Source organism: Dermacentor albipictus, chromosome 2 (assembly GCF_038994185.2).
Source record: "Dermacentor albipictus isolate Rhodes 1998 colony chromosome 2, USDA_Dalb.pri_finalv2, whole genome shotgun sequence".
In the NCBI taxonomy this organism is placed as follows: domain Eukaryota; kingdom Metazoa; phylum Arthropoda; class Arachnida; order Ixodida; family Ixodidae; genus Dermacentor; species Dermacentor albipictus.
The window spans coordinates 73,217,102-73,235,963 of NC_091822.1; the positions used below are offsets into that span (position 1 = coordinate 73,217,102).

The 18,862-nt window shown below is 42.2% G+C and overlaps 2 protein-coding genes, 1 non-coding gene and 1 pseudogene across 5 annotated transcripts in view; 3 read left to right on the top strand and 1 right to left on the bottom strand.

Moving 5' to 3' along the window:
* The first annotated feature begins 2,433 nt into the window (after positions 1-2,433).
* On the top strand, positions 2,434-2,559 carry LOC135908269 (U5 spliceosomal RNA). The gene has a single exon (XR_010566268.1). It is a non-coding gene; the product is annotated as a U5 spliceosomal RNA (small nuclear RNA).
* Positions 2,560-6,102: 3,543 nt separating this feature from the next.
* LOC135908270 (U5 spliceosomal RNA) lies at positions 6,103-6,214 on the top strand (annotated as a pseudogene).
* A 48-nt stretch (positions 6,215-6,262) lies between these two features.
* LOC139055960 (uncharacterized) overlaps positions 6,263-18,862 on the top strand; it is a 29,411-nt gene continuing 16,811 nt past the window's right edge. For 2 of the 3 annotated variants that reach the window (XR_011512045.1, XM_070533674.1), the window contains exons 1-4: positions 6,263-6,591; positions 8,054-8,275; positions 10,037-10,089; positions 11,573-11,836. Coding sequence is in view for 2 of the 3 variants with exons in the window: in XM_070533674.1 (XP_070389775.1) it covers positions 6,413-6,591; positions 8,054-8,275; positions 10,037-10,089; positions 11,573-11,836 (718 nt within the window). In the remaining variant the exon portion in view is untranslated. Of the gene's footprint in view, positions 6,592-8,053; positions 8,276-10,036; positions 10,090-11,572; positions 12,504-18,862 lie in introns of those variants that run through there. The other variant, XM_070533673.1, reaches the window with a different exon arrangement.
* LOC135908265 (uncharacterized) lies at positions 15,724-18,449 on the bottom strand. The gene is made up of 3 exons (XM_070532928.1): positions 18,439-18,449; positions 18,179-18,253; positions 15,724-17,921 (listed from the first exon to the last, which is right to left on the bottom strand). Exons 1-3 carry the CDS (start codon positions 18,439-18,441, stop codon positions 16,896-16,898), a joined length of 1,104 nt encoding a protein of 367 aa, XP_070389029.1. The 5' UTR covers positions 18,442-18,449; the 3' UTR covers positions 15,724-16,895.

Sequence of the window (18,862 nt, forward strand, 5' to 3'; positions counted from 1 at the left end):
TTGGTTTGAATGGATCAGCCCCTAATTCCACACGTCTGATGGGAACCAATGAGAATTGATATTGCAAATTGCAATCTACTATATATAGCTTTCGCAAAAATTTTATAATCCACGTTTGACAATGTGACCGATGCAGAATGCAGTTTCTCCTTATGCGAACTTTTGGGAATTAAAACTGTGCGAGTTTTGCAAAAAGATTGCGCAAAGGGTGTCCACCTCTACACTTTTAGTAAATATCTCCAATTGGTGAGAGATCTGTAACTAATTTCCGACCACAATGGGCACGCTGGAAGCTTGACTCTGAGCTCCTAAGTGATCAGGAACATATTAATAACATGCATATGGCCTTAACTACTTCTCTATCTACTGAGATCCCATTATTTGCTGTTTGGGAACTCTTTAAGCAAGAGGTTTGTACAGTGGCTGTAGAAAAGCGTTCTACAGAAAGAATGAAGAAAGAATGCTTGTTAACAGCCTATGTAGCCTTTATCAGATCGAACGAGAAATGAACGGCATTTACATTGATGACATAGAAAATCTTAAATGTGAGTTACGAAAGTATTATTCACTGCATTACATAGGTGCGAGAGTCCCTTTTCGAAATAGGCGTGCTCTGCACCCTGAGCAGCCAATAGGTCAAACTCTTCGTGATGAGCGACGTCACGCTACATTGAAACTAATTCCGGATCCTCAGGTAGTCTACAACAAAAACGAATGACATAATTTCTCAGTTTGAAACTTACTGCAGTGTGTTGTTTAGTGCCCCGCCTGACGATCACGATACAAAAGCCTTAGAGTTTTGTGTCTCTTGTAAAACCTTGCAGGATGATGAATGTACATTCATCAGTGGTACCCATACGATCCAAGAGCTAGCTATCTACCAGCTGCCTTTAACGATAACACACAGCCCTGATGGACTTTCAAGTGAATTTTACAAAGCTTTCAAAGCAGCTATCAGTTCCATATTGGACGCCACAGACATATAGATCGACATGTGGCATAAAACGTTTTCACGAATTTCTTCCGGGCAAGATAGCATCTCGAGACGCTTGACGCATATAAATTTAGACACGGAGACAGGTCGAGAGGTTATTAGTAGTGATTGTGCATGTTCTCAGTGTATTCTGCGGACGCGGAAGGGAAGAGCCCCAAAATAAGTAAACTTTTACATTCAACGGTGTGCTTTGTCTATTCTACAACTCCACTGGTAGCCCACATTTACAGAGTGGAACAGATGCGATTTTTTTGTTTTACCGAGCATGATTTATTGGGCACATATTGACCCCCCGCATAGACGAGCTTCTGGAACCCACGATACGTCATGTAAACTTAACTTTTCTGCAGCTGCTGCTGAAACACGAATTCCGCTGCCCTTCTTGCGACCGTGAGATGAGCTTCCGTTTGCAGGCAGACACGGCGCATCATACGCATATGTTGGCGGCGGAGCCGATTAGCCTACATGCAACTGAACTGGCCAAAGTAGCGGCTCAGAAAACATGCTTGGCCGACGTGACCAGAAGGCAAACATCTTGGGAGAACTTGGAGCTCATTGGGAGCAGGCCTTTACCATATATTTTGAGGAGAAAACAAGCGAGACTTACGCGTTGCTTGCCAGCAACGCTACACTCTTAAAAAAGAAAGAAACACCCTTTGGGATTTATTTTGTCCTAACAATAATCGCCGTCTGCATAGTCCGCGTTCCCTTTCTTGAACGCGGCGAGATCGGCACTTTCGAGTCACGAACGGCTTGCACGTTATCTCTGACACAGCCCGCCGATGTCAGAGCATTCTCAGCAGCAAAGTAGCAAGAGCCCAGTCGCAAACAAAGGAAACGCATGGGAAACGCAACAATCGCAGAAGACGATTATCGTTGTGGGAAAAACGGCTGCACCTGAAAGGGTGCACCCATTATAAGCCCTATCGCCGGCTTGTAAAAACAAAACTGGTACCAAACAGCGTATGCGATTCTATGTACACTTGTAAAAATATGATTATCATTGTGGAAATTGTACACTACACTAGAAATATATGTAGTGCACCAAAAAGAACACAAAGAAAATACAACCACACGGCAGCAACCGCACAGGCCACAGAACACTTTTACAAGAAACCCATCTACCACCCCGCGCATGCGTTTAAAACTTCGATGTTCAACACCAGATGGCGAAAGCTGCGCATGAAAATGGCAGTCGTGCAGTGCAACAATCAGGGCTATTTTTAACACTGTTATTAGCTTTTAAACGTGAATACGGAAACATGTAAAATTTCTCTATTAACAAGTACATGTCGAAAAGCCCAGGCAGGTATACACTTGCTAAAGAATGACAAGAGTTGAGGTTTAAGCATGCAAATTTGAGAATAGCTTGAAGGTTCGCTTGGCCAAGTAAGTGACACCATTTAGCAGACCAGTCTCGCACAGCTCAGCTGCTCTCATCGCTCAGGTCTCTCCTCAAATCCCCGTATTAATCTTTCGCCTTTTACTAAAGATTACCGTGGGGAGGGACACTCCAATGAGCCTATAGGCCAATTTTTGAGAGGCCTTGCCCGTTTGGGTAGGGCCTACCATTCCAATCAAAAGAAAGATTTACGTTTTTGATTGGCGCGATATCGATGAGCAAGCGTATCTGGTGTTACCGCAGTGGCAGTCCGAGCGCAGTTACCGCTCCTGTGCACCTTCGCGCAATAATAGAGACGTTTAGCTTGTACGCTGATCCGGTAAACGGGAGCGGTTTGGGCGGTTTCCGGATGGCCGGGGCGTAAACGTGAGCGGTGAAGCTGCCTGGTGTTGTAGAGCTCAACAAGACAAACGCATAGCTAAAACTGCAGTAAATCACCATATCCTGCTTCGCCACTCGTGCAAATTTTTGGCAGCGGCGTAATTGTGAACACGATTACGCCACTGTCGAATATTTACCCCAGCAGCTAAGCAGAATACAGTAATTAGCTCTGTGGTTGTGTGGTTGAGCTTTGCGCCACCAGCTGGCGCCACCGATCGGGCCGCTCACCTTTACGCCCCCGCTAAACCGGAAAACCGCCCGCGCTTTCCCGGATACCGGACACCCTAAACGTCCCTAATAGCGTTACTGTCAGAAAAGTCGAACCTGCGCCTGCGCGCGCCGTTGTCGGCGTACGGATCCGTAACAGCGTGGCGTATAGGCGTAACCTGTTCGAAAGAGCATTAATAAGTTCGGAGAAAACTTTTTAAACAGAAGCAACTCGCGCCCCGATACCTCAACTACTCACTAGATCCCATCCTGTGCCATATTACTTAAGCTGCGCAGGCTGGTCCTTGCGGTGAGTTGATTGCAGACCATTAATCCATTATTGTTCCTATTGAGAAACACTACATTCGGTACATAGTAAAACACTGAGTAAGATAGACTAGGTCCGGCTGCGTGAAATATTAGAACGAACAGTACATGTCGTCAGTACATATCATTACGGCATATGATAAACACGTTGATACCGAGTACATGAAATTTCTAGATACACTTAAAAATGCCGTTAAACGGCGGTCTGTGCCGACCCATAAAAATACATCTACCCAAAGTGTCCTTGGATGAACACTGAAATATTAACATTGTAAAAACATAAATGGTACCACAAATGGTAACAGTTCACATCAAACGAATCTTACCTAACTCAATTTAAACGCTATCTAAAGCTATCTATGTTCTCTATGAGGAAAAGGAAAAAAAAACGTGTTATTCATCTCTCGTGAAGCAGGCGCATGTAAATACAAAAAAACATTGGGACACGGTAAATTACGCAATCGGCTTAGGATCGAACATCTCTACTTTCCCTGAAACTGTTGACGAAGGTACAGTTGAATCATTTGGTACCTATTTTGCCTCCGTAGAGCCTAAGGTAGCTGCACAAGTACATGCTGATGTTCCTTCAGTGAAAATGGCAGAGCGTGACAACGACACTTTTGCATTGCCTCACATAGAAATTGAAGAATTAGTTACAACAGTAAACAACCCTTCAGTCTCTAAGGCGGCAGAACCTGATTGATGCATTACCTGTTAGGCTGATAAAAAACAACTTTGATATGCTGGGAATCTATCTACTGCATATCTTAAACCATACGTTGGAAAATGGAGTGTATCCTGATCAACTGCAGGTCAAGAAGGTCATATCCATCTTTAAAAGCGGTGAGCGATCCGACATAGAAAAGTACAGGCCTATATCGCTGCTAAATGCAATCAATACAGTTTTTGTAAAGACACTTTGTAAGCGTATACAGAATTTTTAAAAGAAATATAACATCATCTGTCCTAATCAGCATGGCTTCAGGCGCCAAAGATCAACGTCTTTCGCAGTTGTTGTTCTTACACAACTCATGAATACTGCACTGCATAATAACAAACTAGCCTTAGTAGTTTACTTAGATGGATCCAAAGCTTTCGATGCGGTAGATCAGACAATACTGTGCAACAGAAATTGGAAAATTAGGGTCTGAAAGGAAATATTTATAAACCAATTAAATGTTATTTTTAAAATAGGAAACAATATGTTGCTGTAAACAATCTAACCTCTCTACTACAAAACACTATTTTCTGTCTTCTGCAAGGTTCCTTGCTGGGCCTCTGTTTTCTTTATAATAACGATCTTCCGTCAGGTCTGAAGGATTCTGAACCTATTATGCATGCCGATGACATAGCATTACTTTCCACAGGCGATAATTTAGAGGAACTGAAATGTACATTTAATGAAGAACTTAGCGAAGTATCACAATGGTACATAAGTAATCAGCTGACTCTTTATAACCAGAAAATAAAGTACACCGTGTTTCACTCGCGAATAATATAAATTATCACCACGTTGCATCAATTATTAACAACAAGAATGCGCTCAGCGTGTCGCAATGCAAGTTATATCTTGGTGCTGTGTTTGAGTCTGATATGCACTGGAAGGAACAAATTATTACTGTCTGCTCCAAATGAAGTCATGGCTGTCATGTATTACTAAAAGCTGTAGAGTGCTTCGGTCTTTCGATTTCACGCGTTCTGTATTTCTCATTTGCGCTCAGCGATTTGTGCTATTGCCTGCAAACGAGGTGCAAGACATACAAAACATATTGAGACCATGTTTGTCGCCTTCAATAACGTGCTATTCGTATGATAAATTATTCAAGAAATACTCACCCATGTATGTCCTTTCTGAACAGCTACGGATGTTATCCGTATCAATTTCACATAAATTGAAGATAGCTGAAGTAGTAAATGGATTAATAAGGTCCAATAACGAGCTGCTGCTTACTATTTTCAGATTAGCAATGAAACAAACAGGAGCAGCTACAAACAGCCTATTTACCTTCCCGCCTTCTCATTATACATATAGCCATAGACCTGTACAATATAAAGGAGCCTACGTGTGTAATGAAGTTCCAAACGAAGTAATGGAAAGGAATGACATTTTGGTATCGTTAAAACATCTTTTCCTCTTTACTATGGAACTACTGGAATGAAGAAGCGTGTAAATAAATTTACAAAAAAAGAAACAGCTTGTTTTTATTTTTGATGCCCTGTCGGTGCTTTGGTCGTTCTTTGGACTTTGGACTCTGCTTCGGTCGAATATACCGCAAAGTTATATACTGAAGCTTGCCGATTTTCTTGCGTGTCACTGAAGTGTGTTGTGATTGAGCCCATTCAACAAAAAGTCTGCCAATATTATAGTACTTGTTTAGAGTGTGGGCCCATCACTAGCCTTGAAGGCTATGGGTGGGACCAACTGCGTGTGTACTGGATTTTAGAACTAATAATAAAAAGTATCCGGTAAAAAAACATGCCAGCGCATGCGTTTAAATCTTCGATGTTCAACACCAGATGGCGACAGCTGCGCATAAAAATGGCAGTCGTGCAGTGCAAGCAATCCGGGCTATTTTTAACACTGTTATTAGCTTTTAAACGTGAATACGGAAACATTTAAAATTTCTCTATTAACAAGTACATGTCGAAAAGCCCAGGCAGGTATACACTTGCTAAAGAATAACAAGAGTTGAGGTTTAAGCATGCAAATTTGAGAATAGCTTGAAGGTTTGCTTGGCCAAGTAAGTGACACCATTTAGCAGACCAGTCTCGCACAGCATAGGTAATTTCATCGCTCAGGTCTCTCCTCAAATCCACGTATTAATCTTTCGCCTTTTACTAAAGATTACCGTGGGGAGGGACACTCCAATGAGCCTATTGGCAACTCAAATTAACATTAGGGGGTGCTGCGAAGGCTGGCCTGGTCTGGCTACACTGTGCAGTATGGCGGCTTTACGGAGGTCCCCGCGTGCGTTGTCCTTCGTGAAATATTAAGCTTCTTGCAGTGCGACGTTAATTCGCGCTGTTTTGTGGAGGGAGAACGGGTAGTGGACGCCGAGCACCTCATTTTAGTCGGTACCAGTGGTACAGAGAGTAGTGAGATGGAAGTGGTCGCGCTGTGTGTGCAAACCTCCGGCGTGACAGCGGACTCGCACGAGATTGTGATGAGAATCACCGACGCATTCCGGGACCCATCGATCGTGGAGGCAAAGTGCTCATGCACTGCTGGATTGTCAGAAAAGTGCAAGCACATCTCAGCTGTTTTGATCCACTGTTACAGGTAAGTCTTCCGTGACTCAGTCACTACATTGACGCGCATGGAAGCGAAAAGCAAGCCCGCTGCTTCCACAGCTTTCGAAACAGGGCCGGGATAATGTCAGTGACTCTGTTCCCATTCCAAACTTGTTCTATTTCTTCGCCGCGACTGACGCCAAAGGTGCTGTTTCCAAATAGTTGTCGGGGCTAGGAATAGAATCGCGGAAAAGAGTCGGTTACATTACACCAACACAGCTCACATTTTTTTCAAACATAAAGCCAGGGGAAAAAAATGGATATCCTTGCATACTGAGCGTGTGGCAAGGAATCAAAACGCGAGCTTTTCACTTTGTCATGCAGCCTAGTTTAGCATGCTTTGAGAGAGTGTGGCTTAGCTTTCTTCCTAGTTTTGCGTTCCGGAAACTTTTATTTTCTATTTTAAATTCAAGATAAGCGCACCATGACTGCTGCTTCGCTTAGTCGTAGTTACTGCAGTAGGTTGCTCACTGTTTCTGTCGTAGAAAGAAGCGCGAAAAGGAAATCGAACGATCTGCTTTCAATAAGAACCTGTCCAAACCAGGTGCAGGTTTGACTCGTGGTGCATGGCCTGATCATATCTGATTACTGCCTGCCTCATGTGCCGCCACAATTGGCTGCTATGTAAACTAATGAAAGGGAAAAATTTGTTTTTGTGTAAGCTAGCAGTGACTCACCTCTTGCGCCAACCTGAACTGATTTTGCATGTTCCTCTGTTGTTGAATCATACATCTTAAGGCTAGGTTCGCCTCCCAACTGCTTATTTCGTTCAGACGCTAATATGAGATCATTGCTTCAATGTTTACACATTTTCAAATGAATGTGACGCTTACTTCCCAGCTAAACACTTCTAGCCTGGCAAGCGAACATTTAGACCCAGCTTATTCCGTTTGTGTGATTACGAAATGAGTGGGCTTTTCTTGTTTTTTCACGAACATAGCTGCAATGATGGTTGAAAACAGGAGTGGAAATTACTGATGAGCTAGGAGCACGGTTACATTTGGAAAGACGGGTGTTCACATACTTCGTGAAGAGGAACTTGTTCAACTTTTCATAGTGTGCTGTACAGTCTCTCAGAACTATGCATTACTTGGTGCAGTGATGCAGCATATGGTACCAGTGATCTTTTGCAGAGTTCTTGTCTGAACTATGTTGTGTTTTTATTAGTATTATCACAGCCCATATAAAGCAAAAGTAAGTCACATACATAAATGCATATATTGCAATCGAAGGGGTTATTAACACATGCAATGTTTGGTCATTGATACATATGAGAGCAATCTTTCTAAATGTGGTTTTTGGGCACTAGATGGGACACACTGAAGAAAAAATGCACACACATCATCACTGCACTGCAGGTTTTCGACTGATTTAGAATGTTATGCTTATGAACTTGTTGACTACGACTTGTGTATCTCAGTTATGTTTTGTGCAACAAAAACCTCTTCCAGATCAGGCCTTGGGTCCCTGCCGCCACTTAGCTGCACAGATGTGGCGTGTGCATGGGGCACAAAAAAGAAACTTGTGCAGAATATGTATGCACCTGCACCCATCCGGACATATTGCCATGTGAAGCTGCCTGTCCCTCCTCCGCAAGTTTCAATGACTGATGCCGCACAGATGTTGCAGATCCTCGAAAGCAGTGCTCAAAGTTCTGCTATTGCAGTGTTCAAGTAAGAATGTACCAGTAACGCATTTGTGAACCGAAATCTTCTCAATCGGATGATACACTATAGCTGATACACTGTAGCTGATGTTTTTCACATGTAAAGTGCAACTAAAATAGCAGCCACACTTTAGTGCTAAATTTTATTTCTGCATGTTTTACATTATCAATATCAATAACAGTATCAACAGTATCAATAAAATAAATAAATAAAAATATCTCTTTCTTTATGAAATACAAAGAGGCTGCTGCAGTGCAAGCACTTGTAAAGTCATAGAGAAGGAACCAGCCAATAAAGCACATCATCCTCAGAACAGCCAAACTGGTGTAGTGGCTGTAGTGTCCAGCTGCTGAGCATGAGTTCACAGCTTTGATTCAGGATGTGGCAGTCCATTTCAATGGAGGGGAAATGCGAAAACCGGTTAGTTAGGCTCACGTTAAAAATCACAGGTGGCCGAAATGAATTGTGAGCCGTTCCTTACAGTGTCTTGTATGGTTGGGGTGTTGCTTTGGGAGCTGAAACACAGTGATTAAACTACCTGCAAAGACCACTCATAATGTTTAGTTGGCACACAGTGGCCGCTGCTGCTTTTTCTCAATGAAATGGGGACAACCATCAAATAGTAGCACCAACCAAAAGCTGAAGCCTAAATAATAGTCAACAGAAGAAATTTATTTTGATGTTAACAAAGGCAAGATGGCAAGCTTGATTAGCCACCTGCTTGTCCATGCTCTATTGAACGTTTTGTTGAAAAGAGGTGTGTTAATTGCTTCTCATGTATGTCAGATTGGTCTCAAGTGTTTATATTTTACCCAAAAGTGGTTTGTGCTTGTAAAACTCGGGTGATAACCAAAGTGACAAAAATAAATCTAATTTTCCCCTCTGCATAGCGAAGGGTGGGCAATGCAATTTTTGGTGTTATAAAAACACTTGTGCGAAACATGAAATGCCCAGAGGTGGTGTTCATTCATGTTTCACACAGCTACTTTTCTTTAATGTTGTTAATGGAGCTGCTGAACCACTGGCCACTCTCATTTACACATATGGATCCACCATATAATTTTAAGGCGATTGATAGCGTTAGTAATTTATGAATTAACCTTTTGCAGGGATAGCTGATAAAAGCCTTTTTTGTATGCCGCATCATTACTGTTATGAAGTAACTGCTATCCCCTTGCATGAGCTGCACAGTGAAAGTATACCAAGGAATGAGTGAATGCATTGCTCATACAAAAACCCTGACAAGTTGGATTTTTGTAGGTTTTATAATGAGACAACATTTGGGCTCACCACAAAATATAGTAAATCTGAGGTTTTGTTCAAAACTAGTAAAGCCAAGCTAATGTCGTAATCTGGCTCTTTCCTTAGCTCGTATGACAAGAGTGAGCTGTGTCCTCCACTTTTCTCTTCTCACAATGTAAAGTTCAGCAGCCTTGTAACATTTAAGAGGAGGTACAGGATTATTCCTCCGCAGGGCGAGTGAATTTGAATGAACTGGAAGCAATTTTTTTTCCTTCTATATTCATGTTGTGAGAACCATCTATGTGACGCTGATTTAGGTCACTAAAGGAACGATTGTTCCAAGCAAATTTATATGAAATGCATCTGTGCATATTTAGAAGGCAGGTATAGCATGGTAATGACTATTTCGTAGTTGGGCACGTGATTGCTATAAGAGCCGCATATGTTAGTAGGTTGATGGTAAAAACTCGATTGCTGTATGTTGTTTTATTTGTTGCCACTACCATATTCTTTACTGCTATGCAGAAAACGCAGAAGAGGGCAAGACAGCTCCACAACAGAGTCTCGGACCAAGAATGGTGAGTTCTGCTGTTGTCATGTGTTATTATACAGTCAAAGTTTCACGTTTAATTGTGCCTGTTCTGTGCACTGGGGCATGCATGCTCCTACACCATTGTTTAAGAACTGAAGTGTCTACAGCTTGATTAAAATTCAAAGGCAGCAGTTCTTGCTGACTGGAAAACTTTCACATATGAATCAATTTATCATTTCAGAATAAATTGTGGATAATACAAAGGAAAATTTCACTGTGTTATGACATTAGGTTCAACAGAAACTACTATACTATAAATGTATAAAAAACACTTTTAAGAAGCTGTAGCCGTGTAGCTGTAGTGCCTGTGTGCATTGCTATTTTCTGTGTACTTCATCTAAGTGTTGGTCTCCCAAATTTGAACTAAGCGGTAGGTGTTTGCATACTCAATGTATTCCTGAGCATCACATTGTAGTTCTACGTATGAGCACCAGCGTTAAAGAATTGTTGGAGTGACAGAAAACTGTATTGCAGTCGCTGTTTGGCAGGTCTGAAAGGTGATGGTGTACTTTTGTCATCTTATCTAGGAGTTGTGTCGAACACTCCTTGTGTCGATTTGTGAGGTGGCTGGCATTTCTTATCACATGTTCTATAAGGATCCATGCTTGGATCATTTGCTTGCATGCACCTCACTGATTACGCAGTAAGCCTCTCCTCAACAATAAAACAACTTTAAATTATTCATTAACATACATGCGTGAGACAAATTGATATTTACATAGACTGCCATTCTGAATTGCTTGTTTGTCACCACCAGTGCGGACACTGGCCTACATTGGTGCATTTCGCTACACGGAAAGCCAAACATTCCTTTCCTGGAAGACTCTTGACACCTTAATGCAAAGCGCACACCGTGATCACAGCTAATTAAGTATAATTCTTCTGAGAGTGCTCAAAAGGCTAAAAATTGCAAAGCAGCAGAAAGGAAGGCGACATAGCACATTACACAGCAGTTTGGCATCCTCCTTTTGAAGGTATTTTTTTTCTGTATGACGTGCTTTAGTTTTTAGAGGCCACCCTTCTGCAGCTCTCTCCACAATAACAGGATGCATTATTTGCTACAACTACAGATGGCCTACATGAGAGGGCATACAATGGCAGAAGTTTCACTTTGGCACTGTTGGGGCAACTAAACAAGTTGGCATCTCATGACATTGAAAATCTTTTTTGTTCTGGGCCTAAATGAGCAGGTGGCAACAACTTTCAGTACCGAGCTCTCTAATCTTGAAATGGTGCCTCCCCGACCAGTGTAGGCTCTCCGCTAGATATAGTTGGTTATTAAGCACATGCTACTGCGAGTTTCATGCCTTTCAGTAGCATTTTTTATATTGTAAATTTGGATCAGTTGCCCTTGAATAATTCTTTTGTGATATTCATAGTTGCAGAATTGCAATTTTGGTGCAGACTTTTTACTCTGCTGTTGCTTTCTTTCACCTGAACCTGATGGAGGTCTGTGTTTATGTTTGCAGCCAAACAAGCCTGCCGTTCCGCCCCACTTCCTATGATGGAAATGCTGAGGGCTCAAGCAAATGAATTGAAGCAGAAAGCACCAGAAGACGTCATGCTCCACGTGTGTGAATTGTATGGTGGAAAGCGTGCCAGGAGTGAGATTGAATCCTTGACACAGGGACAGTCGAATTCTCCAGAATGGCACAGATATCGAAAGGGCCTTGTCACTGCAAGCATTGCTCATGCCAGTATGACTCGAGCGAAGACTTTTCTTCGTTCGAAAGGTGCGGCCAACATTGACCCATTTCTCATGCTTATTTTAAGAAGCAGAACTGTTGTAACACCAGCAATGCATGTTGGGATTTCAAAGGAAAGTGCAGAGCGTATTGCATACCAGACCTGGCAGGAAGCACTGGGGCACACACTTGAAGTGCGTCAGAGAGGGCTGGTTTTGTGCGAAGAATTTCCGTTCATAGGTTGTTCCCCTGATGGCTATGCCACTTTTTCGTGCAAATGCTGCGAGGGCAAGGAAGTCCTCTTGGAGATTAAATGTCCAACAAAGCTGGACAACTCCTTTAAGAACTACGATACCTTGGAGCCTAAATTAGAGTACTGTACGCAACTTAATGTGCAAATGGCTGTGTGTCGTGTAAAGGAGGCCCATTTTTTGTTTATTGTAGTGATACTTCTTTTTGTTGTGCTGTTGTACACTACAACAGCTGTGCCTTTGATGAGTTCAAAGATGCAATAATTAGTGTATACAAGGAGCGAGTGATATCAGAGCTCCTCTTGAGTCTAAGCCACTGATGTCGTTCTTGCTGGTGCCAACTGCTTAAATTTTAAAGGGACTGTCAACCAATTTTAATGTTACCTTCTTTTTTCTTCTACTTCTCCCAAGTGTGACAAAAAGCTTACTGGTCACTGTGTCCAATCATACAGTGGCAACTCGTAAACAGCCATGGAAAATTTTTTCATCTGAATTTTTTTCTCTGCAGTGAGCAAATAAAAAAATTAAAATTAAATTATGGGGTTTTACATGCCAAAACCGCTCCATGATTATGAGGCACGCAGTAGTGGAGGACCCTGGAAATTTGGACCACCTGGGGTTCTTTAACGTGCACCTAAATCTAAGTACACGGGTGTTTTCGCATTTCGCCCCCGGCCCCGGCCGAGGCCGAGCACGTCTCGCCACCTCCCAGAAGCCAACCCGCGAGACATTCGCCATACGAGAAGTCTTGTGGGGAATGTCGCGCAGGTTGGCTTCTGGGAGGTGGCGAGACGTGCGCGGCCTCGGCCGGGGCCGGGGGCGAAATGCGAAAACGGGTGTTTTCGCATTTCGCCCCCATCGAAATGCGGCTGCCGTGGCCGGGATTCGATTCCGCGACCTTGTGCTCAGCAGCCTAACACCACAGCCACTGAGCAACCATGGCGGGTAGTGAGCAAATAAGGCATACATGCTTGAAACATTGAGAGGTGAGCGTGATAGCGATTATACGCCAGCATTGTTGAGAAGCAGACGGCAAGTGTGGCCCTAGCTGTACGAAATATTTTATCAAACTGTTCTAGCAGTTCGTGTTTTCTGAAGTGTTGAATTATTCATACAATAAGAGCTACATTCTTTCATAGTTTACAAATACTTTGGACGTATACATGTCATTGCTTTTTTTTTAACCTTAGCCAAGCCAGTACTGCTATTCATGTAGTGCTGGCATCTGTTTACAGCACATTTAGTTTAAAACTTCACATGAAGATCACATAACTCTGGGTGCTCACTTACAACTTGTGTGCATACGAAAGCAGTCATGTGCACCATTATGCATTGAAGGATTCCATGGCTCTGTCACTAGACTCATTGCTGCGAAAGCAGCACCATTCATTTGAGTGTACTTTTTTATAGTTCATAATACACGTAAAATAAAGGGCAAACATCTATAGTACACAGTGATCTTGAACAGTATGTGGAACAGCAGTTACAATAATTTCATTGCATACATGTGAAGTGCCAAAGTTTCACCGCCAGTTCCCGCCACTTACAAGGTTTTGAGACTTTTCGTGCCAATTTGAAATTATTTTCAGTTAAACTGCAAACAGCTTTCTCGATTGTGTCACTGTAAACGATTGTCATTTCATTTCTACCTTCTCCTGGCACATTTGGTGTGGTTGTCAGTCCCTTTAATGTTTCATCTCTACATTGCGTTTCATTGTTCATATTGCAAAGATTCTGTAAAGCGAAATGTTCATGTACATGCACCGTTGTAAGCAGAAGAGACCCTATTGTGTGCCAAACTGCAACTTAGCTTCACCTTTCGCTGTGGCGCTTGAGGTCACCTATCACCAAGGCTGGCACATTGTTTTTTTTTTGCCGACATGACTGTTTGTTTCCTGTGGCTCATATGTTATATTTTCACAAGTTGTGCCCGAGCAACTGCGTGACATCAGTAGTGACTTAGGCAGAACTCATGAAACCAACTTTTCTTTGTTGTCTTTGTTTGTGCGCTTCTTAAAGGGGCCCTGAAACTGGCATGCTGCATAATATAGATACGACCACCACAAGCCCTGTCCGCAGGATGGTCAGACAACTGTGTGTATTGATTGGTCTCTGTAAGTGATGTAGCTCCAGGCGCCAATCTCGCATTTAGAGAGTGCCACACGTGCCTGAACCACAAGTAGCAATGTGACAAAAAAAAAACTTGAGCAGTGCCTTGCCCCCTTGCCATGCACCGTGTAGCTTCCAGCGCACTAGTGGAGACGAAAGGAGAAAGCAATGCATCGGTGCGATTACTAATTCCGCTTACACTTCAGGGATTCAAAAAAATTTTTGTAGCAGATTAGTCAGCTGTCCGTTAGTAGTGAGGTCACTATGATCAGTCAAATAAGTGTTTCACTGCCCCTTTAAGTGATCCAATTTTGTGCATGTTAAATTTTTATATGTCACTTACTTTCCATTTATTGATATATTTATAGTAAGGACAGCTCTATCTGCTCTCTGGGGGTCAATAATTATCATTCACTGATGTTACGTCTGCACAAATGCCTCCCCATCTTGTATGCTGGTGGTTTAGTTATGCTTCCCAGGAGAGCCATTTGCATTGTATTCAACAAATTAGGAAGAAGCATAAATTATGGTACATATACCAGCTGGGGTCATTTGAATGAAACCATTCTTTCAGGGTACTCTGCACTGGTCGCCAAACTTTCCAAATATTCATTGTATGCAGGTTTGACACTGTTCCATGTACTTCTCATGTTCTGTTTGGAAAGATAAAAGAAATCCTCATATGCTAAAAAGTGCAACAAAAATGGGCTCAAGTAAAATGTGCGAGGCAAACACCTCGACACCGAGTACAGTGAACAAAAAAATTGAGTGCGTGTGGTTTATTTTGCGAAAAAATACATGTAAGGCAAGGTGAGGGGGACAACACCCATTGAAACATAACCGCAACTCTATGCACACAGATCATAAGTGAACTGCAAATATCTCGGAATACCATAAGACGAAAACTTTCATCAGAATGCGTAGCGTAAATCAGCAATTCAGTGAAGAATACAAGTTGCAAAAGAATGTGCATTCCTAATTTACAAAAAGTGTGTTGGAGTTGAAGTCTGGAGGTTTGGCCAATGCAAACAGGTGGAGCATGTAGATCACATGGTAACAATCGTGTTTGAAAAGTATGAAACGGCTGAGTGGCATAAAAAATGCTGGATTTGCGCACCCTAGTTGAGGCAGAGACAAAATGTCTGCTGGCAGTAATGCTTGCCTCCTGGCAGCATCTTCATTCACAGGCTCTTCCATTTCCCAAAATGTGGCCAATTTCCTCCTATACATGGCTTCAGGTACTCAGCTTACAGGAAACAATGTTGTCCAAGTGACATCGGGTGAATTAATTTGAAAATTTTCGGAAAAAGAAAAGGCTTTCAAGACGGCACCTTACAACTACCAATGTATAACCAAAATTTGCTATAGAGCCTGGTGTGGGGCCCTTACGAGGCCATGCACAATTAAGTTTTCCTAACAAAAAAAAAAGTTAAACTCACGCAACATAGCAACACATGTTAAGTTCAAATGGGCTGCAACAATACACAAGATTGTGGAGATGTAAAAAAAAGCAAACAAAACATTAGAACAGGCTGTAGTAAGGAAGTACACAAGGGGGGGGGGAAACAAGGAATATAAAAAAATTGTTGGAGGGGAATTTATGTGCCAAAAGTGAACCAACACCACCATTTTAGGAGGGGCACTATAAAAGATTACTTTTAAATGAAGGAAAAGAAGTGCTTTTCTCACACTTTCCGCTAGTCTCAAGGGGTTGAGACACCAAATTTTGAGTCTATGACAATGATACTGTAAGCTTCCTCTGTATGCAAGGACACTCGACATAAAGTGTTGGACACAGAAAACGTTTAAAATATAGTTTAATTAGCTTCCAAAGAGTGCCTAAATGCTCGTTCTCGTGACTGAGACCCATCGCCACCGCGAATGACATGGACGTCACTGTGTTGGAAGCATAACAAAAGTTTTAGCGACATCATACCACATTAGAGTGACTTGCAATGAGTGGTGACCCACAGCATCAGGCAAGCCTGGAGAGCCTCGAGGGCAATGAGCCGCGTCAGACGTAGAGTCGTAATTGGAGCTGCTGCAGCTAGCCAAGACAACTGTCGGCGTGGTTTTGTTTGCCTGCGCTGATACAGAATGTGTGTGCGAGAGCAGACGATGCAGCAGTGTGTGCGTCACAGCTTGGTGAACCCACGTGACCAAGCTTCCTAGACAGTGACATCACTGTCAAACACTGCGCCCACAAACCGAAACTGAAAATCTTTCACATAAATAATGCGATATTAAATTATTTACTTAGAATATAAGAATATTCGAGCATGTATCATGCTTCCTAGAGCAATAAGAAAATGTTTGAAACAAAGAACGCGCAAGCCACAAATTTGATGTCTCAACCCCATTAACGTGACTTATTTTGCTACAGAGACTGGCTGACGTGTATCATAGTGTTACTGGTTTTAAGATGAAATCTGAAATTCTTGGTAAATTGTTTCAGAAATAATGTAATCAATACTCAGAGGTAGACGATACTTCTGACAGGAACAACATGCTTTTAGTTTCTAATTAGCCACGCAATTACATTACCAGAGCCAAACCACTTGATCTGTAAGAGGACAACCCAACAAAGGTCTATTTCAAGTGTAAAATAAGGGCAAGTGCTGGCTTCACCTCTGCTGGTAAGGAACATGGCACTTCCACTCCTGTGAAGTTTTTAAAACTTCCTTGCATGGAAAGCACGAACCACTTTTACGATGCACATATGTTCGGGAAATATATTGATCCAGGACTCACAAAAATCGATGTGTTGCTAAAATCGGTGATGAGAGGTTTGTGATGCCTGCAGCTATTATAACAATGTCGTCAAGTAGTCCCACCATACTCCATGGGATTCTTGTTGACAACACTTTGAAAATTTTCATTCGCTGTATAGCACGCTCTACATGAACTCTTGCTGATGCTATCTTCTGTGTCCTAAGTGCATCGCCCTTTGACATCTGCTTTTGTTTTCTGAATGGAGGCCTGATTAACTCAATTAAGTGATCCGCACAAATGTCATCGATAAGAAAGCCACGGTCTGTCATTATGGCATCTGATATTGGGTCTAGTTGCTTGATGAGGCCGCTTTGCTCAAAAACGGCCTTATCTGAGGTGCGGCCTCCATATCCTTGGCTCATGTGGGCAATAAGGCCACTTGGTGTAACAGTCACCATATATTTAACCGTGAAACCTTTCTTATAGAAGGAGTAGGTCTGTAATGCACATCGCAAACAGTTGGGCTGCCCAATAGGAATTTCGGTGCAATCTACAATGACACGCACATTACTAAAGTGTTTAAAACAGATGGGCAAATGTTCAACAACATCTTCTTTTGGTGGCACAGCCACAGTTACCTTTAAAATTTCAGACATCAGCTGAACAGTCTCTGCAATTATGTTGCTACATGTAGTTAAGGAACAGTTAAAAAGGTTACTCAAGAATGCAGTGGAAATATTATGTTTCAATTTCACCAATGTCAATGCAATTCTTTCTTTTGCACATAACTGGTGCCGTCCTGAAAGTGAATGAATTTTTTTGTAGCACGTCACAAGAGCATTCAGAACATCGATTGATGGCAGGCCTGTGAACGTATTTACATTGCTATTATTTATAGTGTCCACAAACTTCTGTGGAAAAGAACCTGATGTCACTTGGACAGCCTTGCTTTCTGTAAGCCTTGCCCCTGAAGCCATTTCTAGGAGGAAATTTGCCACATCTTTTTCTTCTCTGGAATATTCTCCCATTAATGTCCGGGGGCCAGGTTGGCAAGTGCATTCCTGTCGCAAAACAAAATCAAGAGTTATAATGTCTGACATAACTGATGCGAGGTGCAGCTTTTGTTTTTTTTTGTCATTCCAATAAGGCACGTCAATGTGTTAAATTCAATGTTGGAAGTAGGAAACCCGGGGTTTTTGCATCAATTAATTTTCTCCCATCACACACCACAATGCTTTCGCGAAGTAAATCCAGAAAGCATGCTTCAGGCTAGGTAAAGACAGCTGCCACATCACAAAGATATAGAAAAATAAATTACCATATTTGCTATGTCCTTGTCACTTATTGTGTTTTCAAGGCTTTGGTCCATACTGCTAGGGGATGGGAGATCGTCCTGCAATGTCGGATAGAGTTTAGTCCAAGGAACGAGTGGTTAAGCAATGTGTACACAAGTTGCAGTTAATGTGCACCCATCACACGTCACATGATACAATGCTTTTACGAAGTAAATGCAGAAAGCATGCCGCCGTCTAGGTAAACAGAACTACAACAACACATACATATACAAAGAGAAATTACCATATTTTCTTTTTCACTTATTTTGACCATGCTGTAGCCGTCAGGGGATGCGAGATTGTCCTGCAATGTCAAACAGAGTTTAATTCCAAGGAACCAGTGGTTAAGCAATGTGTGCACAAGTTGCAGGCAGCCAATTTACCATGGTGGTCGTCCTGACAGGTGCATGGGGCAACGCCTTTGCTTCCAATGGGGAGGACGCAGTCTGTTTGCTTGATTCGTGCTGTAATGCATTAAAAAGTGTTGACATTATTTATTGCATGCTTGTAGCCATGGTGTATGTACCATGAGCATATAAGTGCTGCACTATGTAGTCAAATTAACTTACTCTGGGTGACCGACATGCACGTCGGCGAAGTCTTGCCAGTGAAATCTCTTTCAAACGAGCATCCTTTTTTTTCATCATAGCATGACGTTTTTGGTAGGT

Bases quoted from the DNA above. Each gene is read 5' to 3' on its own strand.
- LOC135908265 (XM_070532928.1), bottom strand. The intron at 17,922-18,178 runs GTAATTTATTTT...GTTTTGCGACAG, and splicing joins ACAAGGACATAGCAAATATG to GAATGCACTTGCCAACCTGG.